The sequence below is a fragment of the Cygnus olor genome, chromosome 15, assembly GCF_009769625.2.
Source record: "Cygnus olor isolate bCygOlo1 chromosome 15, bCygOlo1.pri.v2, whole genome shotgun sequence".
In the NCBI taxonomy this organism is placed as follows: Eukaryota; Metazoa; Chordata; class Aves; order Anseriformes; family Anatidae; genus Cygnus; species Cygnus olor.
In genome coordinates, this window is record NC_049183.1 from 5,387,520 (window position 1) to 5,414,955 (window position 27,436).

Genomic DNA, 27,436 nt, shown 5'->3' on the forward strand with positions numbered 1-27,436 from the left:
GGAACGGTAGAACTATCGGGCAACGCACAGATTTCAGTGACAAAAGTGTCCTCGTTACACTCCTAAAATCTCTCTGAAATCGCCATGGAACATCAGTAGATAAATCTGAAGAGAGCCTTCGATCACTTCTGCTTTTTGAACGCTGAGAGCAATTATTTGTCTAAAGGGTATGTTCAGTTCAAATCATCGTTTGTGCTTCAGCAGAGAAATTCCCGAAGTCCAGTGCATTTCCCTGTGTCGGGCTTCTCCAAAGCCTGTCAGCCCCCAGCTGGGTGCACACCATGAGAACACCTTCTCTCGCTCCGTGCCTCAGTTTCCCCTGAGAAGCACGGGAACACAAGCACTGCTTCACCTCAGAGGGGTGCTATGAGCCCGCGTACACAGACTACACAGGACACGTGCTACTGTGAAAAGATGCTATAAATACTGGGGACAGATGGAAGCTTTTCATCCTCCTACAAAACCTTTTCAAACACTGCCCACACGTCGCTGTTCCCACACCTCTCCGTCCAGTTTCGTCCTCTTCCAAACCCGCTTCCCTTCAGGCGGCCGGGGAAGGGCACGGCGCCTGCCCCGTTCTGCCTGCTGGCGGAGGCTTTGGGTAAGCAGGGGAAGCTCCCCCTCAGGACCCCGTTCATAACCCAGCTGCGATCGATGCGGCTCCCCTCTGTGTCCGACATTTTGTTACCACGCCTCGTGCCTTCCTTGCAGCCCTTCGTGCCTCCTGTCAGGCTGTAACCCTCCCGGGGAAGGGATTCGTTATCTGTTTGGCGAGAGCCCGCGTTACAACACTGTGTACATTTACAACACCGTATAAAAGATTAGAACTTTATTGGTCACTTAAGCATGCCTAGTTAATAATCTTTAATGTGGCAGCTATTTATCCAGTCGTAAACAGCGCGCTGCTGCCAAGCCAAGCCAAATAAACACCGCAGAAGTCCTTCGGCTTTGAAACGAGCTGGTTTCTGCCCCAGCCATCGCGGGCTCCGTAAGAAAACAACCGCGCCGTGACTGAGCGCGGAGCCACGCCGGTCCCGAAGCGCCCCGAAAGGAGCCTCGGGGCCGCGCTCCCTCACGGCCCCCTCGCGGCGCTCCCGCCTCGCGCCCCTCGCCTCCGCCCGGGCCGCGCCCCGCACGTGCCACACCGCGGCCCGCCTCCCGCCCGCCCGGCGGCGCGCATGCGCGCGGTGCCGCCCGCGGTCCTGGCCGTGCGGCTGACAGGAGCCGCGGCAGTGGGGGCGGTGAGGGCGGCCGGGGCCGGCGCTGCCCTGGGCGTGCTGAGGGCCGGGCGGGCCGCAGCGCCCAGCCCCGCGGCGGCTCGTGGGGGTGGCAGCGCCCCGCCGTGCCGTGCGGAGCCCCTCGGGACCCGCAGCGGTGCCGGGGCGGCCCCGCCGAGTGCCGGGGGTGCCCCCGGTGCTACCGGCGTGGGCCCGGCTGGAGGGGCGGTGTGTGCGCGCCCGGAGAGCGTTCTGAGCCCGAAGGTCTCGCTGCTGAGTTCGTTCCCTGAATATTCCCGGGTGTCTGCCACTAAAGGAACTTTTTTACCGCTTTATTTTCATGCTCCTCTTCAGCGAGGAGCTGCGTGTGTGCATACAGCCCACCCTGAAGTGGGAGATGGCTGCAGGGACGCTGGCGCTGACAGAACGTTTTCCCACTTAACGCCGAGTTTGAGGCCCCCTCTGTAACGTAACCGGGCGCTCCTCAGCCCTCCTGTGCCGGCACACGGGCACGTAACTGAGGGGTGCAGCCTGCTCCCGCTGCTCCCGGCCCTGGCGGTGTCAGAGGCACCGGGAGGGCCGGGGTCTTGCCGGTGGGATGGGGGGAGATGGGTGGCTCTGTACAAAAACGGACTGCCTTAAAGCTGGGTTTGTGTCCAGTTCTGTAAGGAACCTGCAGCATCCGAAAGCTTTTGTGGCTTAACGACAAGCCAAGTAGGATTGTCAGAGTGTCTGGGAACACTCAGGGAACAAAATCAACGCAGATCGCATCTAGGTATTACCAGAAAAAAGAATTCCGTGTTAGAATCTCCTTCGTTACACAATCACCAGTAGTTAGGTGGTGTTGCTACAGGCTTCTATCTTAAGATGGTTGCTTTGCGGAAACAGCACTGAGAACTTGATTCTAAGGGCTCCAGCCACACTTTATATTAGCTCTTTCTTGCTTCCAAGCAATACATTATACTTATGTCCTTTGTAATTTGTAAAATAGCTGTGGATAGCATTACACGATAGCTAGCTATTGAGAACCTTTGTACTGAATGTCTTTTCTTTCATTAATATTTGAAAATTTGCAGGTGTTTGTGCTGCTAGAGTTTGAACGCTAAGGGAAGAGCTTTCTGCTTCTCTTTCTCGCTGTTAATAATTAAATGTTGCCAAGTAAATTTGTACCAAGCTATCTGTGGACCTTCCACATTCAAGTGCCTCTACTCATCCTAACTCTCCTCCTGTTGCAGCCCTTTGTTTTCTCTCCCCTTGGTTGTTTTTGCTTCTTCATTCTGTTAATTTGAAATCTTGAAACAGCCTCCCCCCATCCCTTGATCAGCTGTGTCATTTGGATTGTTAAAGTAAACTGAAAGAAGTTACACCTGCACTGAAATTTTTGTATCCATAAATTCAAGGCAAGTAAGCGTTAAAGCAAACCAGCCCACGCTGCTTATGTCTCTTGCTGCCTCCAAGATCAAGGTTATTGCAATCTGATAATACTGCCCTGGCATTTGTTTAGGTTGTAAGGGCCTCTGCTTCAGTGCTGAAGCTGGATAGAGTTAACGACAGGCAAATTATTGGCAACAGACCGTAGATTTTGGTCCTTGGTGTTCTAGCTCTTTAAATGGCATTCTGCTCTGCCCGTGAGGTTGGAGAGGCTGTTAAAGCTGCTTGCGTTAGGCTGTATGGACACGTGCTCCGAAGTAGGTGGGTATATGGTAACACTGGGAGTAGATAAGCTGTGTTAATGGCCTGAAAGAAACATTGCTGGTCTCCAGTTATAGCTTTGAATTGTGACTGAGAATTAAAGAGCTAAAATTTATTTTAGAAGTCTGATGTGTTCATCTGGGGATGCCTTTATTTTCAGATATAAGTGGAATATTTGGATATGTTTGCATAGCATGTAGCTTGGGGACGAGGGCTTGCAGTAGAGCTCATCTAAGTAACGCTGGTCATCAGCCATTTAGTTCCCTTGTACCTGACCAGGCAGTCACGCGACCTTTCTGATATAAAAATAGGCAGAGCTAATTACGCTATATTAATGATTGACTTGCTTGGATTCCGTGTGTATGGGTGGGAGTACGTGCTGGAGGCGTCCAGCTGTGGAATCAACTGTTTCTCTAAACTAACAGATGTAAGCACTCTTATCTGTGTTGTTCGTGCACTTAGGCTTCACCATATCTCATTTGTTCTCCTCTCGCTTAAACCTCTTAAGTTAAAGGACAGCTACCTGAGCTTTCAAACGTGTTGCAAACGACCAGGTGTTGTTGATTCCCGCTGTCTTGGGGAAGGAGTTTGATAGACTGTCTGTTTTATCGTGCTTGGTATGGACACAGCTCTGTTCTGTTACCAAATAGGTGTAACTTCTGTGTGGCTACACCGGCACTGGGTTATTTTGTTAGAGTTTTCCAGGAGAAAACAACTGAAGGAAGAAATAACTCACATAAAAAGATGCTCTCATGACTGGATTTTGCAGTCATTACAACTGCGTTATTTCAAAATCTGCTAGGCTGAATGTAATTCATTTGAAAAGAAGACTAATGTTTATCAGATTCGTTCAAACTTTCTTACCTAATAGGACAAGAGCCTGGTCTATTGACCGTTGTCAAGTAAGCTGGTTTGAACCTGTACTGCACTACGTATCTTCAGAATATAGTTATTTTTGTTTCAGAACTGGGGATCTTAAACCTAAAAAGATAAATACTGTAAGCTGTAGAGCGAGTATTCTCAAGTCCCCTACCTATGCAGAAACTACCTCTGCCCTATGAGGAGAGATGCTCTTCAGAGATTACAGGAAGGACACCAAATTCTATGTTAAACAGGCAATTTCATAGATCAAAACACTGGGGAGCACCGCAGGAGAGCTGGGACAGAGGAGAACCAGCAATAAACTACAAAGGGAACATTGGCTAAAAGTATTTATTACAAAGGTGCCACGAGCAGTAATCCTGCTTGTGGTTTGAGAGACTGAAATGAGTTGTTTATGCTGTAAGCACTTTAATAGTATGGTTAATTAGCCGCCCTCCTCTATTGTGAGGGTATTTGCCCCCTTGTTCTCTATACTCCAGAGGCAAATATGGAGGTTGGAAGCCATGCAGAAGTGCAGGCAGATAGCTTTTAAAAATTACAGAGGTCATTGGTGTACCTAATGTATGTGAGTGCTGCCCGTCACATTCTTTTTAAATGGTCTGATTTTATTTTTCTCTCCTCATCAACAGACCTGGCAGAAGGGAGCAAGTCATAAGAAGATCTATACGAAGGTAAGTTCTGCGGTAAGGATTAATAAGATCCCTTCAGTCTGGGGGAAGGAGGGGTGTTAGGGTGGTGTTTTTCTGTTGTTTGTTTGTTGGTTTTTGTTATAATATCTCACTGTATAGAGGGAATGTTGCTTTCTAATGTAATTCCCCAAGGGGACGAGATTCCTGCTTTACACCTCGGTATGCCTGTAAGCCCTCTCCTCCAGCTGAGAGACTGGCATCCGTGGATCCGTGCAGTGCCATTTGACAGAGCAGATGTCAGATACTTTAACTCCCTTTAAGTTTACTCAGAATAAGCATGTGGATAAGGAACACCATCTACTGCAAGGCGACTCATCCGTCCTGTGCTCTGAGCCCTGAGCTATCGTAATGGTCCTCTGACAAGGCTAGTCTTCCCAAAATTCTGCCCCACTAGTAAAACTAGAGATTACCAATCTACGATAATAGTAAAATTAAAAACTCAGCAACCAGGCTGTGGTTATAAATGCCGTTTGATTTTTAATGAAATACGGTAGCACTAGCTTAGGATTCTGCAGTGATTGCTTTTACAATATAAAATGCTGTTTCTGTACCTTTGCAGCTCCAGGACAAGCGTTTATGCTACTCTTGGGATTTCGGTAGGGTATAACTTTTGGAAGACTACAGAAATAAGAACAATATGTCGCTTTATTTTGATATAAGTTCCCTGAAATGTAATTGTTGGCAGTCTGCCCGAGATTAGATCCTCCTTTAATTCTAAAGTGTATTTGGAGCTGGTTTGGTGTTGGTGTCTAAGTTTTCTCTTGTGTGCAGGATAATCTACCTTTTGTTGTTTCCGAAGAGGGGTAATCCATCACCAGGGATACCAGATTATTGAAGCTTTTCTTTGGGGCAGTCTTGGGAAGAGGGAGAAGGTACAGAGCTTTACAGAGCTGGAAGAGAATAGATTCTTTATAAATTGTCAGCTTTAACTTTGTAATTTTCATAATGCTTATGTTACTGTAAATCAGCTTTTGTTTTCCAAGAGAAAACCTCTATGCCTTTAGCACCTGATGCAGAAGATAATAAAATAGTCTGATACAATAATGTTTTCCTACTCCATTTTCAGCTGCCAGCTGAAATCATGGGGCTGCAAAACTTACTCTGGAATAAACAAGTTCTGTTGATAGCTGCTGGTGTGCATGGAGCGTACCTCCCCATTTGCTTACTACAGAGGCAAAGAAGACACGCAGCAATTTCTATAGACTCAGAGTAAGAATCATAGCATCACAGAATGGTTTGTGTTGGGAGGGACCTTAGATCATCTAATTCCAGCCTCCCTGCCATGGGCAGGGACACCTGCCACTAGACCAGGTTGCTCGAAGTTCTTTAGTTTGAGTGTTTAATGCAGTACCTAGGCAGGCATAAAGGATCAAGTGCCTTGAATATTCACAGAGCTAATAAATCATAATCATTTTAAATCATGTCTTGCTATATGAGACTTCTTTTTCTAACTGGAGAGATATTAATGGGGTGGTTATCAACATGGAAGATTACACAGCAGAAGAGGTAACTTGTAGGGACTTGTGTGTTCAATTAGGCCAGCGTTGCTTGTTCAGCTGCCCATCGTCTAACTTTGGTTTCCTTTGAGCACTCTGTGGCTGCTGGACTAAAGCTTTGCATGTTCATATATTACACCGGGAGATCTTAAATCAGCTTAAACACATTCTATCATTTAAATTGGTAGAAAAGTTAAATTCTTGTACTGCTTTGATTAAATTATTTTTGTTTTGTTTTAAAGATAACATTGGAAATTGGGTCATTGGTCTATTACCTTGATAGACTTTAAATGGCACACTTTGTATTTTGAAACTTCTGGTTTCAAAGTTTTTAAATAGGTAACACTTAGTTCATTGTATAAAATAGATTTGCTGCTTAAATTCAGTGTTTTTTGTTTTTTGTTTTTGTTTTTTAAAAAAGGAAAATTCTCCCCGTAGTTGGTCCTCATGTCTGTAACGACATAGACAGGACAGAAGCTCCTGATCTATATCTTTGATAATATTTACTATCCAGTACCCTCTTACAATGCTCTGTTCTTTAGCATTTTGCCCCCTTTGTGGAACCATTAATCTTTTTTTTTGTTCCCTTTTTTTGCATAAGATTTTTTTTGAGGCCTTTATGTTGTTTGTTTTGGGAGTGTTTGGGTTTTCTGCCTCTATGGTATCTTCTAATAAGTACAGCTCATGGAATCAACAGTGATAGAGTATCAGAAGTGCTCATGTTGTCCCAGGACAGGAGATGGGAATGAGGGGTTGCTGTTTTCTGTTGAAATGTTTTTAGATATAAGGCCTACACATTCTCTTAAATATAAGCTACTGTCATTTATCAGACCAGCATAGATCGTCATGTTTCTGAACTTCCTATTGTAATAAAATACGTGATTGATTAATCACAGATAATTAAAAGTCCCTGTTTAAGAAGACAACGTAACCTGTGCTTTCATTTACAAATTGAAAGCACAAGATTCTCAGGCAAACCTTCAGTGACTGTGCTTCATGTGCAACGGTGACGTCCACAGAGAAATCATCTAGATGCTTAAAATGATTTGCCCTGTAGTGTGCTCTTACCAGTACTGTCAGACCTTACCAGGTCTTCAGCAGTTTCTCAGGGAAGTCAGAAGTGAATACTCGTTTTGTGTCAACGGGTTTCTAGACTTTGTCCCTAAAGAGCATGAAAACCAACGGGGAGCAAATATCTCAGCCCCTATTGTTACTGATAAACGAGTGTTAGGGCATTATCCAGAAGCAGGAGCCCAGCTTATGCTGTGGACAGTGCCTGGGGCAATCCATAAGGAGATCGAACTGCATTTAACCTCATCAAAGCAATCCATCGAACTCTTGTGTACTCCGCTGAAAAGGATCGTCAATTCAAAATGCATCAGCATGGTCCGAATCGCTTTCCTGCGCATGATGAGCTAGTTGTGTTTGGCTTGTTCTGGTGCGAAATGGAGTGCTTAATTTTAAGCTCTGATGCATATATCTTCCTAAATGGTTTGTGGAATGGGAAGTAATTGAAGCTGTAAATGTAACGGGATGGCACTGTGATGTCTGGTCTTGTTTCTAGAGCCATGTAGCAGAGATGTCAAGGTATGCTGCTGTAAGCCTGGACTCGGAGAAAACTGCAGGGTGCACCAAAGTATTGGGCAAGAAAGAGTAACTATTTGTCGGTTGTCTTTTCTTTGGCAGCATTACTTTCTTGCTGCATTGCTTTGTTCTTCTATCAGATTCGTTGGTATATAAAGCAAAAATCTCAGATGTGATTCAGTATTGTTCAAGGATGGGAAATCATCTACTTAGGGTTTGGGGTTTAATTTTCTTCAACTGGAGTGAGGACTAATAGCTAGAAGTCTCAAGGAAGAAGATTCATCTGTTCATGTGCCTTCTGCATGGGTTAGTTTAATGAAGCTATGAAAGAAATTAGACTTGAGCCTTTTCTCTGGCTACATCACTACAGCATAAACAGGAGACAATACGCTGCAGCTCTGGGACATTAGCAGTAGTCTTTGTTTGTTGTACAGCAAAAGAAAATACGTGCTTCCTGTTAGCACGTTATGAAAACACGAGCCAAAATATCAGTTGTCAGTATCTAGCTGTTCTGTACAGTGCGTAGCAAAGAACTGTATCAGAGGTGTTTGAAAAGTGGTCCTCGTTAAAATCAACGACTGTGCATGGGTAAGATGAAAAATGTTATCAAAGTTTAGGTTTCGCATTATACAGGAACTACACTGGATGCGTGTGAAGTATCCTAACAAGCTGTTAATCTGTAGTACAACTTTCAGAAGGCAAAACTGTAAGATTGTTTAAATAGGATAGGGAACAAGGTTTTCCTGATTATAATTTGTTAAGGAACTTTCCTGTATTTATTAAAATCAGTACCAAGTAGTTTAATCTCAGGTTTTAATCAAAGCTGGAATCTATTTTTAAAAAGTTTAGAATATAAATATTTCACTAACGTGGATATAGGTACTCTGGATTTGGAAGAAATATCGGTACTCCACATTAGTTCTAATTCAGGTATTTCAGTTTGCTGATTCTTGCGTTTTGGAAAGCAAAAATTGATTATTTTAATGAACTGGAAGTAGAATTGGTTAATTTGGTGGTTGAAATATTGAAATGCATCTTGCAAAACTTACTAGGTTGCTTTTGTAATGTAACTTATTAAAGCTGTCCCTAGCCATGTTAGCTTTAGTAAAATTGTGACCTTATATTCCTTTTGATGAAGGGAAGTCATAATTCAAATTGTTTATTTTCTGACTGATGCATTTTTAGATGCTTTCATAAAAATTTTTTCAAAGGCAGTATCAGACTTTTGACTGTCACAATTTGCTCCATTGCTCTATAAAATTCAGTGCAGTTTTCAGACATCTTCTGAAAGTAGCCTACACAACAATGGGAAGAATTAAGGGATGGAATGGAAAAATGTGGCTGGACTGGCAAGCTTATTTCTTAAAAATGTAGTCATTGACTTGAAATCGTGCCAGTTCCAGTTCAGTGGTCATTGCCTGGTTTTGAATTATAATGATTATTTGCTTCATAGTTTTAAACTTAACCTCGGAAAATCTTCTGTCTGTACTGCAGCCATTTTTGGTGTATTTTCAATATGCTTTTTTCTACTTCTCACTTGTTTTTAATTTGCACTTAACTGAAGAGCGCGAAGCTCCGTAATACACCAATAGATCCAACAATCTCAAACTTGTGTGGTGGTTGCTACTAAAAACATGTTGTTCTGTTCTGTGTTAATTCTTACTGTTTTGTAGAAGTCGGTCAAATTAGAAAGGAGAATAGGGGCTTCTCCTTAAAGGAGGTATAAGTAACTTTCAAGCTTTGCCATCGTCATGAGTAATGTAATTGGCTTTGCTAATTTTTAAAACCCTATTACAATTTTGTCTTAAGAGGTACTTGAAAGCATTCCAGTTCTCTGCAGTTGGGGTGCTATTATCTAGAGATCCAGGTAGAGGATACTGCTGCAACGTGGTGCTAACTTTTCTAAAGTTACTTTACCAAGAGGGAAAGAGTTGTGTTGTAATAAGGAGATATAAATGAGTCTCAGTACCTGCGAGAAGTGGGTGGGACACAGCCCCTGACCAGCTTGCTCTTTGCTACTGAAAATGAGACAGCTTTTGTCTGCTTCTACTGTCAACTCAAAGTTAAACTTTGCTCTTTATGTGGTTGCCAGAAAAGAAAACTTGTGCAGAGGGACGGATGGAGGAAGATTCAGAAGGAGTGGGAGGAGGAGACGACAAAGGCTGGCTAGAATTTTTCTGAAATTTCTTGGGCTCTTCTCCTTTGGCAAGTAAATACTCCCAGTTTGAGGCCTGCTGGCTTGCAGTAGCTTTTGGCACAGTGTCAGGAGCTATGCACCATTACGCTGAAGCACACTAATTCTGTTGGTTTTGCAAGCAGTTAAGAGCTGGTCATGCTTTAGCGGCCTCGACAATGCCTGTTTGCTTTGCTGTCATTTTTTTCTTGCAGCATTTAGAGCTCTGAGAAGCACAAGCAGCCAGACCTACTTGCACAGCCTGCAGATTTCTCCCAGCCAAAGTGTGTTCAAAAGTTCTGTCAGTCTGATTTCCATCCCCTAGCCACTGACTGCAGTGAGCTTGCTGAGGAGCATGCACTCATCAAATTAGTTAGTTTCTGGAGAAACTTCCAGAGGGAAAGATGACGTGCAACCTTTAAATATGCCTGTGACTCTGAATGATAGAAAATAGCTATGAATTCATGTGAATACGTGATATGAAGTACGTAAATGATAGAAAAACAAAGAGTAAGGAGAGAGAAGAAAGTTTATAGGAAAAAGGACAGAGAAGTTGTAACTCTGAGTATCTTGTAAGTTCTCTCGTAAGATGGACGTTTTAATTAACCCTCCCTAATATAAACCTAAGTGGTTCCCAAAAAGTGATGGCAGGAAGGGGAAGCTGTTTCATAGTGGAGACTCCAGCAAGTACAGGATTGTAATGGTCTCTGGACTGAAGTGACCATGAATTGTATGGTTCAACTTTCTGTACTTTGTTCCCTCCTAAATAGAAATGTATTTTTTCTCCACAAGGTTATTACTGTAGAATTTCTGAAGTGGGAACAACGTGTTGCCTACTTTCAGTCTGAGAATTAATTTCATACGTGGAAGAACACAACAAAAAGAAATGGTGAGCATTTCTTTATTGTTCTTACGTTCTACAGTGTAACAGATGACTCCCCAAAAAATCTGTTTTTATAAAATCTGAAAAAATATTTGGAAGGAAGGAGCCATCCAAAGGGCTTCTGTGTATTGCTGACAACCTTATTAAAGAGAAATTAAATTTTGGAGTTCCACCATGTGGTTAAAAAAAAAAAAAAAAGTTAATTTTTAGCCATAACTTAACACTATCTGAATTAAATCTATTGCTGTCCAAGCTAATGCTCATTGTATGTTTATGAACTTCTCTGAACTTGAACCAAAATGTTTATTTCACTGTAGTAAAGTAGGAAGGATGAGTCATCTGTCTTGATGGTGTGTCTGCCTTGAGTTTCAAATCCTTTTAATGCACCTGTTATAAAAGAGACCATGGTCTGTGCTAGTAAATGTCAAGTTCTATGCATCGTCCAGCCTGTTGATACAGGAATGACTAAAGGTTTTCCGGAAGCATTTCAATAGCTGTTTTTGTTGCTTTGACCTTTGCACATCATGTCATAATTGTACAAATCAGTTTTATAGGCCTGTTGCATTTTATAGGGCTTATCTGCCTTTGCAGAGCCTGCAGCGTCAGTGGGGGTGTGCTCCCTAGCTTTAACCCGGCACTGAGGACGCATCGATAGGGGTGTTCCTGCAGTGCACTAACTTGTTGCCTGCTGTCACTGGTGTGTTTTAGTGGAAAACCAGAAGGGGAGATGCAGTAAATTAAAGCTAATTCACGTATGGGCATTAGTGGTTGCAGTCATGCTGTCTGCTGGGACACAGGTGTGCTTTGAAGCTGGAGTCAGCTGGTAGATCATGTTAACGTGTGGCTTGAGGAACTAGAGGCTAGAACCTGATCTTATAGCTCTCGCTGCTCTTAGAGCCTAGCGTGTTTTTAAAATGGTCTAATGTTGGTGATAGCAGGCCCTCTAGAGGGTGATTTGATCATAGAAATGCATACAAAATCAGAACCAGAAGTCCAGTGCAGTGCTCGAGAGGATTAAGACTCAGTTTCATGAAGCTGTTTTAAGCTGCTGTGAGCCCGTATGGCCATCAGAAAGGGTGGTTCTGCCTTGTCATCTTCGCACTGGCACTAACCTTGACCTAGTTGAGCCTACAGCTGCACATCTTGCTTACCAAGTGGAAAGGAAGAACTGTACATCAACAAACTAGTCTCTGTGACTGTGTGACCACGTGAGAGCCAGTACCAGCATAAAGGAGCAAGTAGGAGCACAAGGTTGTGTCTAGCAGGAGGTCAGCATCTCTTTTTACTGGCTGCACAGTCCTGGAACAGTTTACGCTGCTCACGAAACTGCGTAATTTTAGGATAAATAAGATTTACTTCCCCAGAGAGTTAGGAATAGAGACTGCAAACTGGACAAGCTGGATATTTCTGAGTGGGATGTTTCTCTTCTGTAAGTGAGAAGTTAATTTTAAGGTCTTTGCCTCTGCTTGGTCCTTCAGTTAGGAAGTTCACTTCATGGGCAGATGTGCTCAGAATCAGTCTGTGGGCTGGCCATTGATAAATAACTTTGATATGAGTTACTGACGAGTATGTAATGAGAATGGAAGTGAAGTTTGGCTTAAAAATAAAAAGTGCTTATATACTTCTTGCTTTAGAGAACAGTTTTGGCAGCGCAGGAACAAGTTGAATGTAGGTATGTGTGTTCCTAAGGAAAATGGGAGATCGTCTGTTACTCAAACTTTTTTTTTTTACTTCTTTCAGGAAAATCTGCAAGACATTTAATGATGAAATAGGCTCAGTTCTCATGATTTTTCTCATATGCTTCTCCTCAAGCCATGGATGAATACAGCTGCTTTGTGGATTGGGACAAAATGGATGTTACTGTCCAGAGCCAGGATGCAAAGGACCTAACCTGCACGGAGTTCCAGGAACTCAAGCAGCTGGCCCGACAAGGCTACTGGGCCAAGAACCATTCTCTGAGAGCCAAAGTGTACCACAAGCTAATTAGCAATATCCCATGCCGCACAGTGACCCCGGACGCAAATGTTTACCGTGACATTGTTGTGAAGGTTGTTGGAAAGCGTAACAGTAACTCCCTGCCACTACCAGAGTTTGTTGACGACAGCCTCGTCCCTACGTACTGCTTGAATGCTGAAGGCATTGGGGCAGTCAGGAAGATTATTTTGTGCATTGCAAATCAGTTCCCAGACATATCGTTTTGCCCAGCACTGCCTTCTGTGATAGCTTTGCTCCTTCACTACAGCAAGGATGAGGCAGAGTGTTTTGAACAGGTTTGCCGCATCCTTGCTTGCAATGACCCTTCTAAGCGGCTCATTGATCAGACATTCCTAGCCTTTGAGTCCTCGTGCATGACTTTCGGGGACCTGGTTAACAAGTACTGTCAGGCAGCACACAAGCTGATGGTGGCAGTGTCTGAGGACGTGTTAGAGGTATACTCGGACTGGCAGCGGTGGCTCTTTGGAGAGCTGCCCATGGCATACATTGCTCGGGTCTTTGACGTGTTTCTGGTGGAGGGCTACAAAGTTCTCTATCGTGTTGCACTGGCTATTCTGAAATTTTTTCACAAAGTCAGAGCTGGGCAGCCCATGGAGTCTGACAGCATACAGCAGGATATTCGAGCTTTTGTGAGAGACGTTGCGAAGTCAGTGTCTCCAGAGAGGCTTCTGGAAAAAGCCTTTGCTATCCGCCTTTTCTCACGGAAGGAGATCCAGCTGCTGCAGATGGCCAACGAGAAGGCTTTACAGCAGAAGGGCATCACAGTCAAACAGAAAAGGTAGGGGTCTCCCCACAGGTAGTCCAAGTGGTCTCCACAAACCTGAGATCCTGAGCTTTTCTTAGTAATGAACGGTCCGCTAGTCTTGCGTGCCTGGCGGAGGAGAAGAAGAGCTCTGCTGGTGCATGCTGATACCTCTGCTGACTTTTTCTGTGTGGACTTGGTTAGAAAAAGTCAGCAGCCCAAAAATTAAGCGTTGCTGGGACCGAACTGAGAAGTGTGATGAATTCATAATTACTTTTTACGGGTAAATGTTGATTGCAAATATTGCATCTCAAAAGTGTCTATCACTGGCTGACTTTAAACCAAAAGACATTGTATTAAAGCTGGAAAAACACCGGTAACTTACTGGGAAGAATAGTGCCCAAACAAATACGAAGATTCTTAAGATGAGATTATTAGTATAAAACATGAATTTCCTGCCGTCCAGTACTGTGAGCTCAGGTGCTTCTTTACTGCAAGTAGGCAAACGCTGTCTGAGGTGGGAATGTTTTCCTCACCTAGGGAGTTTATTTTATAAGAGGGAAGAAATAAGTAAGTCTTATTTACAGGTTACTTTTAAAAGTAGTTTGACTGCAAACCTCCTGAAAATCAAGGGCATAGTAACCATAGGTAGGAGCTGACCAGGTTTGTGACAGGTACAGGTGCTATTTGAAATAATGATTTTGAAAGAACAATGAGAAAGGAAAGTGAGGATACCAATCCAGAAGACGATTGCATTATCTCTTTTTCAGAAACAAGAGGAGGAAAAGCCCGCAGGGAGCAATGGGCCAATGAAATCTTGGTCCGTTATAATAGGTAGCCTTAATAAAAGCTTAGCGAAGAGACCTCTGCATGTATATATCTTACAGCCAGTTATGTTGCTGAGTAAGTCACAGTAGTTGCAAACGGGTATGTTCCGTGGTATTGAAATAGCCTTACCCAATTCTAGCCTACAAAATAACTTATGTGTTAGCTGAACTTCTTACATGTACGGTGTATGCAGAAGGTTATCTCCATGAACTTTGCAGTCTTTTCCAAGGGTTTATTTTCAGATTTACAATTTGGTTTACAACTGGCTTGTGCCTTCCCTTGCTTTTCTCTTGGAAGAGACTGTTCTGCCAGTCTCAAATGTGCCAAGGCGCTCAGCCGCTGGAAGGTCACGTTGGGTAGAATTCTGATCACTGCATTCAGGGCTTGCAACAAGCAGTGTTAACTCTTGCAGTTTGTGTATATTACCTTTCGTTCATGTACTGAAGTTCAGAAGAGTTGTAATATCCTTTCTGAATATATTAGTATATTCTTCAGCAGCAGAGTGAGAGTTAAACAGAAGGTCCAGCTGCACTGAATGTTGTAGAGGCATTCTCACTCAGAACAGTGGTGCCTTCAGAGCAAAACGTAGTAAATTTATACCCAAATAACTCCAGTAGTAATTACCTCACCAGACAGAGCTGCGAATGAAAAACTTTTATCATCTTTACTTTTGCGAACATACTTCTCATTATCCATTATCTGGGTACTGCTGTGAACCAGGCTCAATTTGGATCCTGGCGCAGAAGTCACCTTTCTCCACTGCTCAATAAGATGAAAGTTTTCTTGTCCAGATAGATGTGTTTGGCCTGTGCAAGTAGTTGATGAATTATTTTACAATCAAATAACTCTGAGCAAGCAGCAAAAAGGGAAAAAAAAAAAAAAAAAAAGGTGGAAGATAGAAAATATTTTAACCTTTTTTTTCATTTTGCTTTGTGGTTCAAATCAAACTATACTTTGTTTCTTTCCAGGCTCCTTACGTTCACTTTGTCATGGATGTAGAAAATCACTGATCTTTTCTACCTTTTTTGTCTTTCCTTTTACGTTCTTCTTCTGTCAATTGCATACCCACTGCACCCCTCCTGTTTGCAGTGTGGCATCTCCAAAAAGGTAGGCTCAAACACTCGGATCTTTGCGCTTTGCTCGCTTCTTCTGTCTTTGAATGGCTGGTCATTTTTTTCTAATCCTGTCATTATTGCTAATGCTGGGGCAAGAGAAGCAAGGCAGCAATTACAGCATCAGATTGCTGCATAACATCTACTGAATATACTCTTGCAAAGTTAGTTCAAAGCACCTGCAGAGTTCTAAGATGGGGGGAATGGGCACAGCTGGTCAACACAGCATTTTATTTTACAGCAATACAAGTCTGTATTTTTCAGGACAGAAAAGCTTGATGTTAATGATGGGATTTAAGTTATCACTGCACTGGAAGAAAAATTGTGTGGGTGTTTTGTTAGTTTTGTTTAAAAAAAAAAAAAAGGCGACATCCTCAGAGTTATAAGGTACTGTTTCATGTCCAAGCCTGGTATGAGCTGTTGCAGTTTATGTAAGACATGCTCAATTATTTCCTACTTTGCAAGCTTTCCGCAACTAATTGGAAAGATGTTGGACTGAACCCAATTTGGCACACTCCTACAAGTGACTTGTCTCAATTTATACTATGTTGTATTTACTTTTATGTGGGTAGTTTTTTCGAAGAGGCAAGATGACTTTTTGCTTGTGTGTCAAGGTCAGAGTTACTCAGCCATATAGCATTAGTGGTTAATCCAGTCATTCATCAAGTCTTGGCCTGAAAAGCATTTCTTAAAGAACAAAAACTAGTGGATTGTAACACCTGATAAGCAGAGAAAGAATAAAGACTGCCCTGTGATTAGTACCACAGATGTATGGGTCTAAATTAATGCTTTTGAGACAAGTTTTCTGGCCTTGTTGCAGGTGCCGTGGGTGAACTTTAGTGAGAGATGCACACCAAAGCTTCCGTTGGGAGCACTTTTTGATGGGAGAAGTTGGTGCTGTACGTGTTTTTTGGGTCCCAATTAGGGTTAGGCTCAGTGTTCCAGTTAGGGTTACATTTAGGGTTGTTTGGAAAGAGAGAAGGCATAGAGTCCTCTCACCTGCTGCCTCACTGCGGACATCGCAGGGTCCCCATCACAGCAGGTACCACAGCAGCTGTTTCTCCTGGTCCCAAAGGTGTTTAACTCCATCACACAGGTTAATTCCAGCAGCTTGACTCCATCACACAGGTTCCCCTACAGTCACCTTCCTAAATGATTTCAATATCTTGACAAACTGTGGCTCTTTCCCCATTAGCTGTTCTACCTGCGCGTCTCCAGGGCACGGAAGAATTGCCACTAGCAGCACATTTCTGCCAGTGAAAGTGAAGCTGTGTGGCACAGGGAACAAGCTCGCATCCCTGCCGGCACCGGCCCAGAGCCACCCCCTCCACCCTCCAGGTCCCCTGGAAAACAACTAGCGGAAGAGGTGATGGGATTCTCCAGAGTTTATTATTTAAAAAAAAAAATGGATGATTTATGGGAACAAACAATCTCCAAGATGTTTAGAGCTGCAAACTACTGCTTGGAGAAGGCCCTGAAGGCGGGAGGAGCTCTGCCGGAAATGCTGCGTGCTGCAGTCGGGCAGCTGAGGAGAGCTGAGCTCAGAACGTCTCAGCCCACACGCAGCAAAGCCCCGGGAACCTCGCTCCTTCAGGTTCCACCACGGCTGTTCCACAGCAGAACACACCACCCCTGTCCCTGCCCCTACGCTCTGGCAGGAGGCTCGGGGGACTCAGAGCGTAAAGAAACAAGCGGTGCTGTGAAAATCAGAAGGAACAGCGAGAAAAGATGGGGCCCAGGAGCACAGGACAGAGGAACACATTCACACGGGTGGCTCTGAGGTTCTCCTCCAGCAGGTCCTGCTGTCGCAGGAAGCCTCCAGACACTCACAGCAGGAGCCTGGCTGAGTCCTCGGAGCCTCTTCCTCTTCCAGAGGCCGCTTGTGCCCTGCAGGCAGGGGACAGGTGAAGTGAGGAGGGTCACCGAGCTGGGTCAGCCTTGGTCACCAGCCCCTGCGCTTAGCCCATAGCAGGTTCTTTAAAACCCTTTGGTGAGGAACCTCACAGATGCAGGTGAGGACAGGGATCACACCGCCCCACAGTGACCAGCGCGCCTCTCCCCGTGGCCAGGAGCATGCGTCCTGCGCCAGACAGTGACAGGAACAGGGCCCAGCTTCTGCTTTCCATCAGTAAATCACCTCGAGCCTGGGATTTTAGGATGCCATAGCAAGCGGAGCAGCTACACTAACTACTTACTACAGCAGATGGGAGGGAGGGAGAAAAAAAAAAAAAAAGAAATAGCTGCAATTGCAGTCAGCTGAAGTACTGAGTTCCAGTCAGAGAGCAGCTCCTGGAACCCTCTACACACACACAAGAGAAACCCCCACGGTGACACCACAGCAGAGCCCCCAGTCAGCCCCAGGGCCTAAATGAAACGGATGGAAACGTCCTGTGCCCGAGCGAGGAAGACCCACGCTTCCCTCGGGCTCCCTCATCACTCGTAGATCCAGTGCTCGGCCGCGTCCTCCCAGCACATCAGCTCCTCGGGGCGGAACCAGAGGGAGATCTCCTGCCGGGCACTCTCGACCGAGTCGCTGCCGTGAATCACGTTCCTGTGCGGGAAGAGGAAGGGGTCAGCCAGCACCACGCAGAGAGAGGCTGGGGAGGGGAGCTGCAGGTGGGCAGATTCCACCCTGACCAATTTAACCGAGCCTGCTGAGCCGGTCACGTCACGCAGTGCTCCTTGCCACCACACAGCCCTCCTCCTTCCAGCTCGGTGGCTGCTCGTGAGGTGGGTTAGGCCACGTATGTGTAGGAGCTGCCAGTTTCCAGCAGTCCTCTCTTCTGTAATAAATTATTTATGTGCTGCAAGTGGCTGTCAAGCTGGGGTTCACCTTTGTTTTGAAGTTCTGCCTCCAGATTTGCCCCTTCTTTCAGGGGGAATAGGTCCTGTGAAGCAGGTTTGGTATCAGACACCAGGGAGCAGGAACCTAACACGAGGGTGAGACAAAAACTTTATCTACCGCAGGCCAGGCTCAGCTACAGCCACCAGAGGTCACCACTGGTGACTCTCCAATGATGAAAACACGCCTGCAAAACTCCTGCTTGGCTTTGGGTTCAGACTCGGGTGCCTGGTAGAGCTGAGTGCCCTCGGGGTGCCCTGCTCCCCTGGGAGAAGACCGAGAGGGCTCCTCCCTTCCTCTTCTCAGCCTGACAGTCCTGGGTGCTGGAGCAAACGCCAAGCAAACCCCTCCTAGTGCAGACAGATGAGGCCTCAGGAAGCACGAAAGACCCAAACCCAGACTCCTCCCTTCTGGCAGAGCCAGCCGGGGAGGCAGAGGTCAGCGTGTCCTGGCCCGTGTCCCTCTGCAAGCAGTCACGGGGGTGACGGCGGTGATCTGAGCACAGAAGGGGGAGCGTTGTACCGGAGTGCACCAAAACACCCAGGGCACAAGAAGCCAGACTCACCTCCCAACATCAATGCAGAAGTCTCCTCGGATGGTGCCAGGCAGGGATTCGGCTGGGTTAGTCTCCCCGATCATCATACGAGCCATCTTGACCACATCCAGGCCCTGCCAGACCTACGTGACAGCAAACAGAGTCAGCTCGCGCAGCTCCCCCGGCAGCTCCAACCACCCGCTGCCGAAATCTGCCGTCTGATCCCCGGGGGGACGGCCCACAGGGGGTCTCTCAGCGAGCTGCTTTCCGAGGTCACTTCTTGAGGACCATCGGCGTTGCCTTGCAGGTTCAGTTTGCCGCAGAGAACACCCCATCAGGGTCTGCACGGCTCCGCCGGCCAGCACTCACCATGGCGACCACGGGCCCGGAGCTCATGTACTTCACCAGCCGCCCGTAGAAGGGCCGGTCCCGCAGGGCGACGTAGTGCTCCTTCAGCAGCTCCTCCGAGGCCTGGGCACAGGAAGCCCGCGGTCAGCGCCCGGGGCGAGGGCAGGGCTCGGTGTGACCGGGGCACGCCGCGGGGCGCCGGGACACCGCTCACCTGCAGCAGCTTCAGCCCCAGCAGCCTGAAGCCCTTCCTCTCGAACCGCCGGATGATCTCCCCGACCAGCTGCCGCTGGACTCCATCCGGCTTGATGGCCACGAAGGTGCGCTCCGTGGCACCGGGACGGGCTGCGGGCGGCCGGGGCGTCAGCCGGGACCTGGCCCCTTCCCTTCCCTTTCCCTTCCCTTCCCCTTCCCTTCCCCTTCCCCTTCCCTTCCCTTCCTTCCCTTCCCCTTCCCTTCCCCTTCCCTTCCCTTCCCCTTCCCCTTCCCTTCCCCTTCCCTTCCCTTCCCCTTCCCTTCCCTTCCCCTTCCCTTCCCCTTCCCTTCCCCTTCCCTTCCCTTCCCTTCCCTTCCCTTCCCTTCCCTTCCCCTTCCCTTCCCCTTCCCTTCCCCTTCCCTTCCCCTTCCCTTCCCCTTCCCTTCCTACCCTTCCCTTCCCCTTCCCTTCCCCTTCCCTTCCCCTTCCCTTCCCTTCCCTTCCCTTCCCTTCCCTTCCCTTCCCCTTCCCTTCCCCTCCCCTTCCCTTCCCCTTCCCTTCCCCTTCCCTTCCTACCCTTCCCTTCCCCTTCCCTTCCCCTTCCCTTCCCCTTCCCTTCCCCTTCCCTTCCCTTCCCTTCCCTTCCCTTCCCTTCCCTTCCCTTCCCTTCCCTTCCCTTCCCTTCCCTTCCCTTCCCTTCCCCACCCTCTTCCTTTTCCCTTTCCCCTCCCCTCCCTCTCCTCATCGGCCCGGCCCCGGCCCGGCCCGGCCCGCACCGCAGTGCAGGACGCTGGCGAACACGGCCAGCACCAGGCAGATCATGGCGGCGGAGGCGCCGCTCTCCACGGCCCCGCTGCCGGTCCCGGTCCCGGTCCCGGTCCCGCCCCGCCCCTGCCGTGTCCCCGCCGCTCCCCTTCCCCCGCGGAACGATCGTGCTGCGGCTGCGGGGCGCCGCCGGGGCCCTCCGGGCCGGAACCCGCGCCCGCAGCCGCACCAAGCGGGCGGCCGGGGGTTGCGTTTTGGGTTTGGGGGGTTTTGCTGTTTTTTCGTGGGTTTGCGACAATTCGTGGGTCTTGCCTCAAGCTCAGCGGTTCTCCACCCGAGGAGGGGAGCCCCCCTGTGCTCCAGCAGAGTCCCGTCGTGCCTGGCCTTGGGTTGTACGGAGTGCGCCGCTGGCACGGGTGCTGTGCGGTGCGGGATTCGGCCGGTGCTGGGGTGCCCGCGCTGCTCCCCGTGCTCCCCGAGGGCATTCCCGCGGCCTCTCTCCCGGGGGAAAGGCCTCTCCCTCCGTCTGAGTGGGGTCAGCCCAGGGAGGCAGGCTGGGGGTGGCGTAACGCACAGCCCACGCGAGGAAACGCCGCCGCGTGATCTTCGCTTCTAAATTGCTGCCGTGGCACCTACACAGCACCCGCTGCCTCCCCAGTGCCGGTGGGCTCCCGGATCCACGGGCCGGGGCTTCGCTGCCTCGTCCCGGGGCTCGGTGCCTGCAGAAGGAGCACCAGGGACGGCTCTGGGCCCTCCTGCCGGGGAGCAGCTGGGTGGGTGCTGGGGAGGATGGGGATCAACCCCAGAGAGCGACTTGGGGACGCTTAGCTGTAACGTTCTGCCTTTTACATATGGGCGTGTGACATGGGGTCTTTTGATGGGTTGGGGGTTGTTCGTTTTTTTTTTTTGGCATTATTAACCTCCAAACAGCATGTTCTTAACCCTTCCCTTGCACTCGTAGAAACAGTTGTGCTATTTGCTTGAAACATCTCAAATTCAGTCTAGGACAGGCATCTGTCCAACAGTGCAAGCAATTAGTGTGATGAGGTTACAGGCAGCTGTAAGGAAGGTAGGCAGTGGATGGTGTTGACTCACATTAGCTACATTTGACACTCCTCATAGCGCTGGTAATTAAGAGCACGTTCTCCATGCTCATGAAGTATCTCTTTTTCTTGTGTCAGGGTTGTTGATTGTTCTTTCCTTCTCCACAGGTCTCCTCAAAGATCCTGCCTCAGACATTTGGATCAAGGTTTTAAGTTCCTTGGACTGTAAATAATCTTTTGAGCCTCAGGCAATTCCCTGCAGCATAACCTGGAGGAGAAACATGGCAAGCACTCTGTCTGCTCCGGTGAGTCTCTCTCGTCTTCTCCGCAGTAAATGCAATCTGGCAACAGACGTGCTGTGGGGAAGAGGCTTTGACTTGGCTTTCTAGGCTGGATACTGGTGTCGTCAGCCTCAGAAATGCTGATTGCTGGTGACCACAGTTAGCTCGGGGAGCAGAGATGGGACTGATTCTCATTCAGGTTATTCCAAAGCCGATGGCTTTTCAGCATCTACACCTGATTGTTTCAGGCAGGTCTGGGGAATCTGTACCAAGCAAGAATGAGTCTTCTACAAGTCATTCGTACGGAGGTTTATTTAGGAGGGCAGCAGCTTTTCCAGAGCAGATGCTGTGCATGGCATGCTGCCACAGGCAGTAGCTGCACGGCTGGAAAAGGCTGGGCAAGTTTGCCGCAGGGCCCCCAGTTTAGAGAGCCTTGTGACTGTTTCCTGAATCCTGCTCGCTGGGAACCTGAAAGCTGGCAGGTGCCTTCTGGTACCAATTACGGTGCCCGTTTCAGCTTGGTTTTGGCAGGTACTTTGTAAAACAGTATCCACGTGGCAGCAGAGGCAGAGGTAGGCTGTTCTTGTCCTCACCCCCAGTACAAGAATTTCAGGCAGAGGCAGAACTGTATTTTGGCTGGTGCTGGATAAAACATCGAAGATGCTGTGGTCATACAATAGATCATAATATCCGTACCTACGTTGTCTGTAGTCACATAACTGCATGTGGTGCAGACAGAGCCTGTTTTGTCTTTTCAGCTTCATGGCAGTTTCTGCAGCTGTCACTGCTTTCCTCCCCAGGTGGTTATGGCACCGTCAGTGATCTGCTGGTGTGGGGAGGTTTTTTACTCTTCAGTTCAGCCGTGGTCTTCCACCAGTGTAGTACTGACACAGCATTGCCAGTGTTAGTGCCCCTCACGGCATGGGCGCTGCCTAGGTGGAGACTTGCTGCCTGCCTTCTCTCTGGACACCTGCTTGTGCTGGAAATGACTTCTTCTTCTTTAGGATGACTCCACGGTGAAGACTGAAGGGGAGAAGGAGGTGCTGGTGTTAGTGGAGCCAGAAGATTTTCTAAAGCGCCTCTTTTCCCTAACCCAGGTGATCCAGATCTCCGAGCCAGACCTATACAAAGCACTCTGCAGCAGCCATTTGGCCAAAGGACCATGGAAGGGGAGGGAGCCTTCATCCAAAACTGCCATTGCTCCACCCTGAAACAAAGCTGTGTTAGAGATGCAGTGGTTTGGAATGAGTGAACCTGGGGGAGAAGCAGTATCTTGAATGCGGCAGTAGGTCTTTAGGGATGATGCGCAGACTTCCCTTTAAACCCAAGACAGGATGCTGCTTTCTTTAGAGGAAGACTGGGCAGGCCAGGCTTGTCTTTCCTTGTATTTAGCTTTTCCATCATCATGGCGCTCATAGAAGATGTGCTTGAAAGAAACAACCCAAGTACACAACCCTTGGAACCGCTTGCATTTTGAAGCAGGGAGGTTTGTGGTTAGTTCTCGTTCACGTGCAGTCACACAGTGTTTATGCGTCTGTCCAGGCAGCCTGTGCTTCTGCCCTGAGATGTTCAGCAGCCATCCAGCCCAGCCCAAGACCAGAGAAGGAAAGGCTAGAATAGGCGGTGTCTGAGAGGAGGTCAGTGCTAACGCTCCAGGAGAGAGGTGAGCAGAGTACTGGCAGATGTAGCGTGCAGCGTGTGCCCAAAAGCAACGCTCCCGGCTGCAGCCTGAGACTGGCCCTGCCAGCTCCCGGTGAGGAGATGCTCCCGAGGAGTCCCCTGCTGGAGACGGGGAGGGCTTATTTGAGAGAGGAAGGCTGCTGCACACTTGGGTGTGATTTGTCTTGCTTCAGAGTTTTGTCGATGCCCCACCAGGGAGTCAGCCGGTTCTGAACCAAGTACTGCCTTTGGCCAGCCCGGAGGGCTCCTCCACCAGAACCTACAGCCCAGCCGTCGTGGGGCTGGGTGCCTACCGGCGGTACGTGCTGGGGACGTGCAGGAGCAGCGGGCCCGGGAGGCTGGCAGGGGGTGCAGAGAAGTGTCTCTGCAGGAAGGAGGTGCTTGGGGCTGAGCTGCTGGCACTTGATGCCAGCGTGGGGTCTGTAAAGCACGGAGTTCGTGCTCAGGGGGGCTGGGACTTGGGTTTTGCAGTCTCGTAAATCCATCCACATCCACAGCAGACTCTGAGGATCTCGTAGTGAGGTGTTTGCAGGTAAGGCTACACCGTACCAGGCGGAGGGCTGCAGTGATATGGCTCTTGCTGAATTACACCACAGCCCTTCTTGGTGCACAGGGCCCTTCTGTTCTCAGCATGCTGTGTAGCTCATGAAGAGGGAGGTTCGGTGCCTGGAGCCCTTTTCTTGTACCTTGAATGTCTCGTTTGTTTGTTGCTCCCAGTGCCTGAGTCCTTCCTGTCTGTGTACATGCACAGCAGAGGAATCCCCTTTCTGTGGTGACAGTGTGATCATCCACAGCTTCCCCACATCGATGCAGCCACAGTAGCTAGGTCTGCCCTCTCCTGTCTTTCCCAGGGAGTATTTCCCAGGGAGAGCTCTTGTCTCACCACCTCCTGGGCTCTTTCTCACTTAAGCCTGTGAGGATAAATTTTACCAAGAGTGTTATTTCTTTAAAAAAAATCAGCTGTGGCCTGCTGAGTTCTGCCACCAAAGGAACCAAGCAGTGCTCACCCTGGTTTTGGGTCTCACCTTCTCTCACAGCCGCATCCTTCCAGCTCACGTGTAGTCCCCAGCCGGAGGGGCTGGGCACAGCCTGCAGAACCGTGTCAGCGTGCCTGCGGGAGCAGCGCTGCCTCGCAGGGGAGCTTTGTCTCCACCTTTAAGTCAGGTTGGGAGGTGGCAAACGTGGGTGCTGTTAAGTCTGGCCTCTTCCTCTTTATCAGTCAGCAGCCTGAGGCGTGAATACGCAGCACGCGTCTGTGAGCTGTGTGTCTTGCTTACAGGTGTAACCGGGAGCAGGACAGGCAGCAGGCACGGAGCCCTGCAAAGCAACGTCCCGGATCTCCCAGCCTGGCCCTGAGCTGTCCATGACTCAGCGGGAGATACTGGAGGTAAAACTTCTCACGCTCCTTGAAGTTTTGTGTTACTCGTGGTTGAACCGTACGGAAAAGGCTCCCACTGGGGTGCCCTTCTGTGTAATGAATGCTTTGCCAGGGAGGCGGTGGCTGGCTTGGATCAAGTTGCATCCACGTGCATCCTCAGAGCCTGTTGTTCCTGAGATCCTGGTTCAGAGCTGATCCAACCTCCCCTCCCCAGTCCCACCAACGGCCGCCAAGTTCGCTGTGGGTTCTCACTCAGGTCTCTGCCTTGCAAAACTTGTGTCCCACAGCAGAGCAGAAGCGCTCCTTGTGATGCCACAGCAGTCAAAAACTAGGTCAGATAGGATCTAACTCTTGCTTGATATCCCTTGAGCTAAAATCCTGCCCTGCCTGAGTATGCCCCCAAAGGGGCGATGACCCGCTGGCTTACTGAAAGCTAAGAAGGATGAGCAGGCTTTGCTGTGCTGTGTAAACAGAGCTCACGCACCCAGTGCTGCCTCCCTCCCCTTCCAGCCCTGCTGAGGGACGTGATACTACCCTGTGCTTCCCTTGCTTCTGCCTCTGGGTCCCTTGGGTGGCCAGGGCCATGCCAGCACTGCTGGCTGAAGTTTCAGTGTGCATTTGAAGGAGGCTGAGGGCCTCGGGTTGTCCTGGCCCACCTGAGCCTGTCTTTTTCCCATTGCTTGGTCTTACGGTGTCGCTTCTCCTCCAGACGCTGGTGGTGCTTCCGCTGTGGGGTAACACTGAGGTACTCTTCCTAGACACGTGGCAGGAATTTGGTGAACACGTTTCTGCGCTGACAAAGGTGATAGCGAAACGCCCGTACAAGTGAGTCGTGTTGCTGGATTTGGTCGAGTCCCAGGCCCGGAGCATTGGAAAATGTCAGCAGAAGCTACAGAAACGCTTACCTGTGACTGCCAGCGTGTCCTGGTCAGTGTAAGGGCTTGGACTAGATCATTTTCAGTCCTCTGTGCTGATGAAAATCACCCAGCTCTCACAGTGAATGTAGTTGTGATTCAGCATTAAGAATGGAGGGAAAAGGAGAGCCTCAGGAAAACCTCTTCACCCAAGTGTTCTGAAGCTTTTCAGGGAAGGAAGGAAATGGTGAGGAATAAATATTAGTCCTGAACAGAGGGAGGGTTTAGAAGGAAGCCAACTGCCTAATGCTAGGATCTGGGATCTGCAGGCACGTTCTCAGCACACACTGTCCCCTGGTCTGGCTCTCAGCAGTCCGTCTTTCTGCAGGAGGCAGCAGGAGATGCACGAGTTGCCTTTCTGCACTGCGGGGATCTCAGGCAGCAGGGTGCGAGTGGAGAAGGATGGCACGGGACTGTGGCAGGTGTGGAAGAGACAAATCCAGCAGTTTAATAGGGTCAGCCCTGCAACGGCAGCAGCAGTAGCAGAAGCATATCCCTCCCCAAGCCTCCTGGTACAGGTAAGCCCTCAAACCCCTTGGTGTCCTGTTAAAGCTTGCTGCGTGGAAGATGATGGTAGGGAGGGGTGCCACAGGTTTCCTTGCTTAAAGGTCTTTGCGGATGGAGCAAGCAAGTCCTGAGTTTGTAATCAGCTCTCCAGAAAAGAGAGGACTGTGTCCAGACGGGTGTTCGACTTAAGCCATAGTTTCGTTTCAGCAGTAGCTGAAACAAGCTACATTTTAGCTGCTGGTTAGCCCTTCCCGGCCTCTTTCTGCCTTCATCTTGCCTAGTAGGACCAGCTTCATGCATCTTTGCATTTTTGCCTGGCTATCTATTTGGTTGCATATCCCAGCCAGTGCGGCTGAGGGTCTGCTGTATACGTCCCATTGCCCTTGCCCAGCATGGTCTGTCCGTCAGCTTTTCTTGCCTTTATTTGAAATGGGCGCTGTCACAGGTGGCTGCCGTTGGTTGGACAGCTCCAAATCCCTCCCTAGCAGAACATGCGTGTTGCCCCTATGGACCACAAGACATCTGAGCTGCCACCAGCAGCGTACCCACACTTCCCTTGCTCTTCTGTTTGTCTGATCCTTCAGGGAGCTGATTTAGCTCACTAAATTCTCCCTCTCCCTACTGCCCTTACCTTTCTACTGGTTTGTGAGATAACTGTCAGTGAGGTGTTGGGGGAGCAGGATTAGACAAGGATGTTGTGTGACCCTTACAACAGCAACTTAGCCAATTTATAAAGACCTCTTTTTCTGTAAACACGTGCTTGTTTCCATTTTGTGTGAGCATTAATCACTTAAGCTCTTTCCATTAGATCAGGAACTGTGACAGAACTTTTTTTTTTAAGTCTCACATAGTCAAATATCCTCTTCTACTTTTCTTCCCCTGGAGCTTTGATCTCTGTCCCTAGCATACCCTCTTCAGAAGAAATGGCTTTACAGCAATCTCATTGTACACCGGAGGGGCAACACAACTCAGTGTGCATGAGGCCTGTTTGCAGGTCTTGATTCTTCTGAGTTTTATCCCCTGACCCTTGTATGTTCGGCTGAACGCTCAGTCAGGGATCCTCAGTGCAGTGATGGGATTGAGCCCTGCGGTGGAGATGGGAATATTCTCTTAGAACATCCTCGTTAACTGCTCCCTTCTCTTGTGCGCTTGAAGGCCTACAAAGAGTGCAGCACGGATGATGAGACTACTTCTGCTGAGTGACATCCCAGTGAAATCGGATGTCGTTGGGCAGGACCGCCGCCTTGGGCCAGACTTATGCCGCCACATCTACCTCTTCATGGTATCCACCGACCCCAACCTTGTCCTGGACCTGACGGCGTAGTGGGACCTCGGGCTGCCTTGGTCAGCCCCATCGTTTTTATCTGCCAAAACTCAGCAGTAGCGGAGCTGCTGCTGGCATGGCCGTGCAGCTCGGAGCCCAGCCAGTGGAAGCAGCTGGTTCTGTTTCAGAACAGAGACTTGCACATCAATAAATGTCTCGTTACAGATGCTTTCTTCAGCCTCTTGGCTCTCCTTTCCTCTTTTAGCTGCCCTAGCTTTAATATCCCTCTGGCTGGAAAGCAGGCTGACCCCTTAGAGAGTTGAGGCACGTTGGGAGCAGGAGCGGGGTATGAAAGTGGTGGTGAGCTGTCCCTGAGCAGCACAGGGTCCG

At 48.5% G+C, this 27,436-nt stretch overlaps 3 protein-coding genes and 1 long non-coding RNA gene across 7 annotated transcripts; 3 read left to right on the forward strand and 1 right to left on the reverse strand.

The window, feature by feature from the left end:
* The first annotated feature begins 1,500 nt into the window (after positions 1 to 1,500).
* LOC121078349 lies at positions 1,501 to 10,010 on the forward strand. Its single transcript, XR_005824539.1, has 3 exons — positions 1,501 to 1,517; positions 4,421 to 4,462; positions 9,653 to 10,010. It is a non-coding gene; the product is annotated as an uncharacterized LOC121078349 (long non-coding RNA).
* Positions 10,011 to 10,542: 532 nt separating this feature from the next.
* Positions 10,543 to 17,555, forward strand: LOC121078362 (TBC1 domain family member 24-like). Of its 2 annotated transcripts, none has more exons than XM_040574486.1 (3): positions 10,543 to 10,622; positions 12,357 to 13,389; positions 15,271 to 17,555. In XM_040574486.1, exons 2-3 carry the CDS (start codon positions 12,431 to 12,433, stop codon positions 15,290 to 15,292), a joined length of 981 nt encoding a protein of 326 aa, XP_040430420.1. In that variant the 5' UTR covers positions 10,543 to 10,622; positions 12,357 to 12,430; the 3' UTR covers positions 15,293 to 17,555. The 2 variants fall into 2 exon arrangements, with proteins under 2 accessions (XP_040430420.1, XP_040430419.1); XM_040574485.1 differs by lacking the exon at positions 15,271 to 17,555 and adding an exon at positions 14,124 to 15,066.
* NME3 (NME/NM23 nucleoside diphosphate kinase 3) lies at positions 16,664 to 20,379 on the reverse strand. 3 transcript variants are annotated; one of them, XM_040574506.1, is made up of 5 exons: positions 19,991 to 20,379; positions 19,233 to 19,363; positions 19,040 to 19,141; positions 18,701 to 18,813; positions 16,664 to 18,485 (listed from the first exon to the last, which is right to left on the reverse strand). In XM_040574506.1, exons 1-5 carry the CDS (start codon positions 20,034 to 20,036, stop codon positions 18,350 to 18,352), a joined length of 528 nt encoding a protein of 175 aa, XP_040430440.1. In that variant the 5' UTR covers positions 20,037 to 20,379; the 3' UTR covers positions 16,664 to 18,349. The 3 variants fall into 3 exon arrangements, with proteins under 3 accessions (XP_040430440.1, XP_040430439.1, XP_040430441.1); XM_040574505.1 differs by having other exon boundaries at positions 16,664 to 17,844; positions 19,991 to 20,156; XM_040574507.1 differs by having other exon boundaries at positions 16,664 to 18,630; positions 19,991 to 20,156.
* On the forward strand, positions 20,035 to 27,275 carry EME2 (essential meiotic structure-specific endonuclease subunit 2). Its single transcript, XM_040575022.1, is given in 11 exon segments — positions 20,035 to 20,101; positions 20,298 to 20,486; positions 21,191 to 21,327; positions 22,308 to 22,400; positions 23,157 to 23,278; positions 24,263 to 24,320; positions 24,323 to 24,370; positions 25,071 to 25,186; positions 25,604 to 25,793; positions 26,938 to 26,966; positions 26,968 to 27,275. Coding segments are annotated over 11 exon segments (1,188 nt in total). The 3' UTR covers positions 27,107 to 27,275.
* Positions 27,276 to 27,436: the final 161 nt, after the last annotated feature.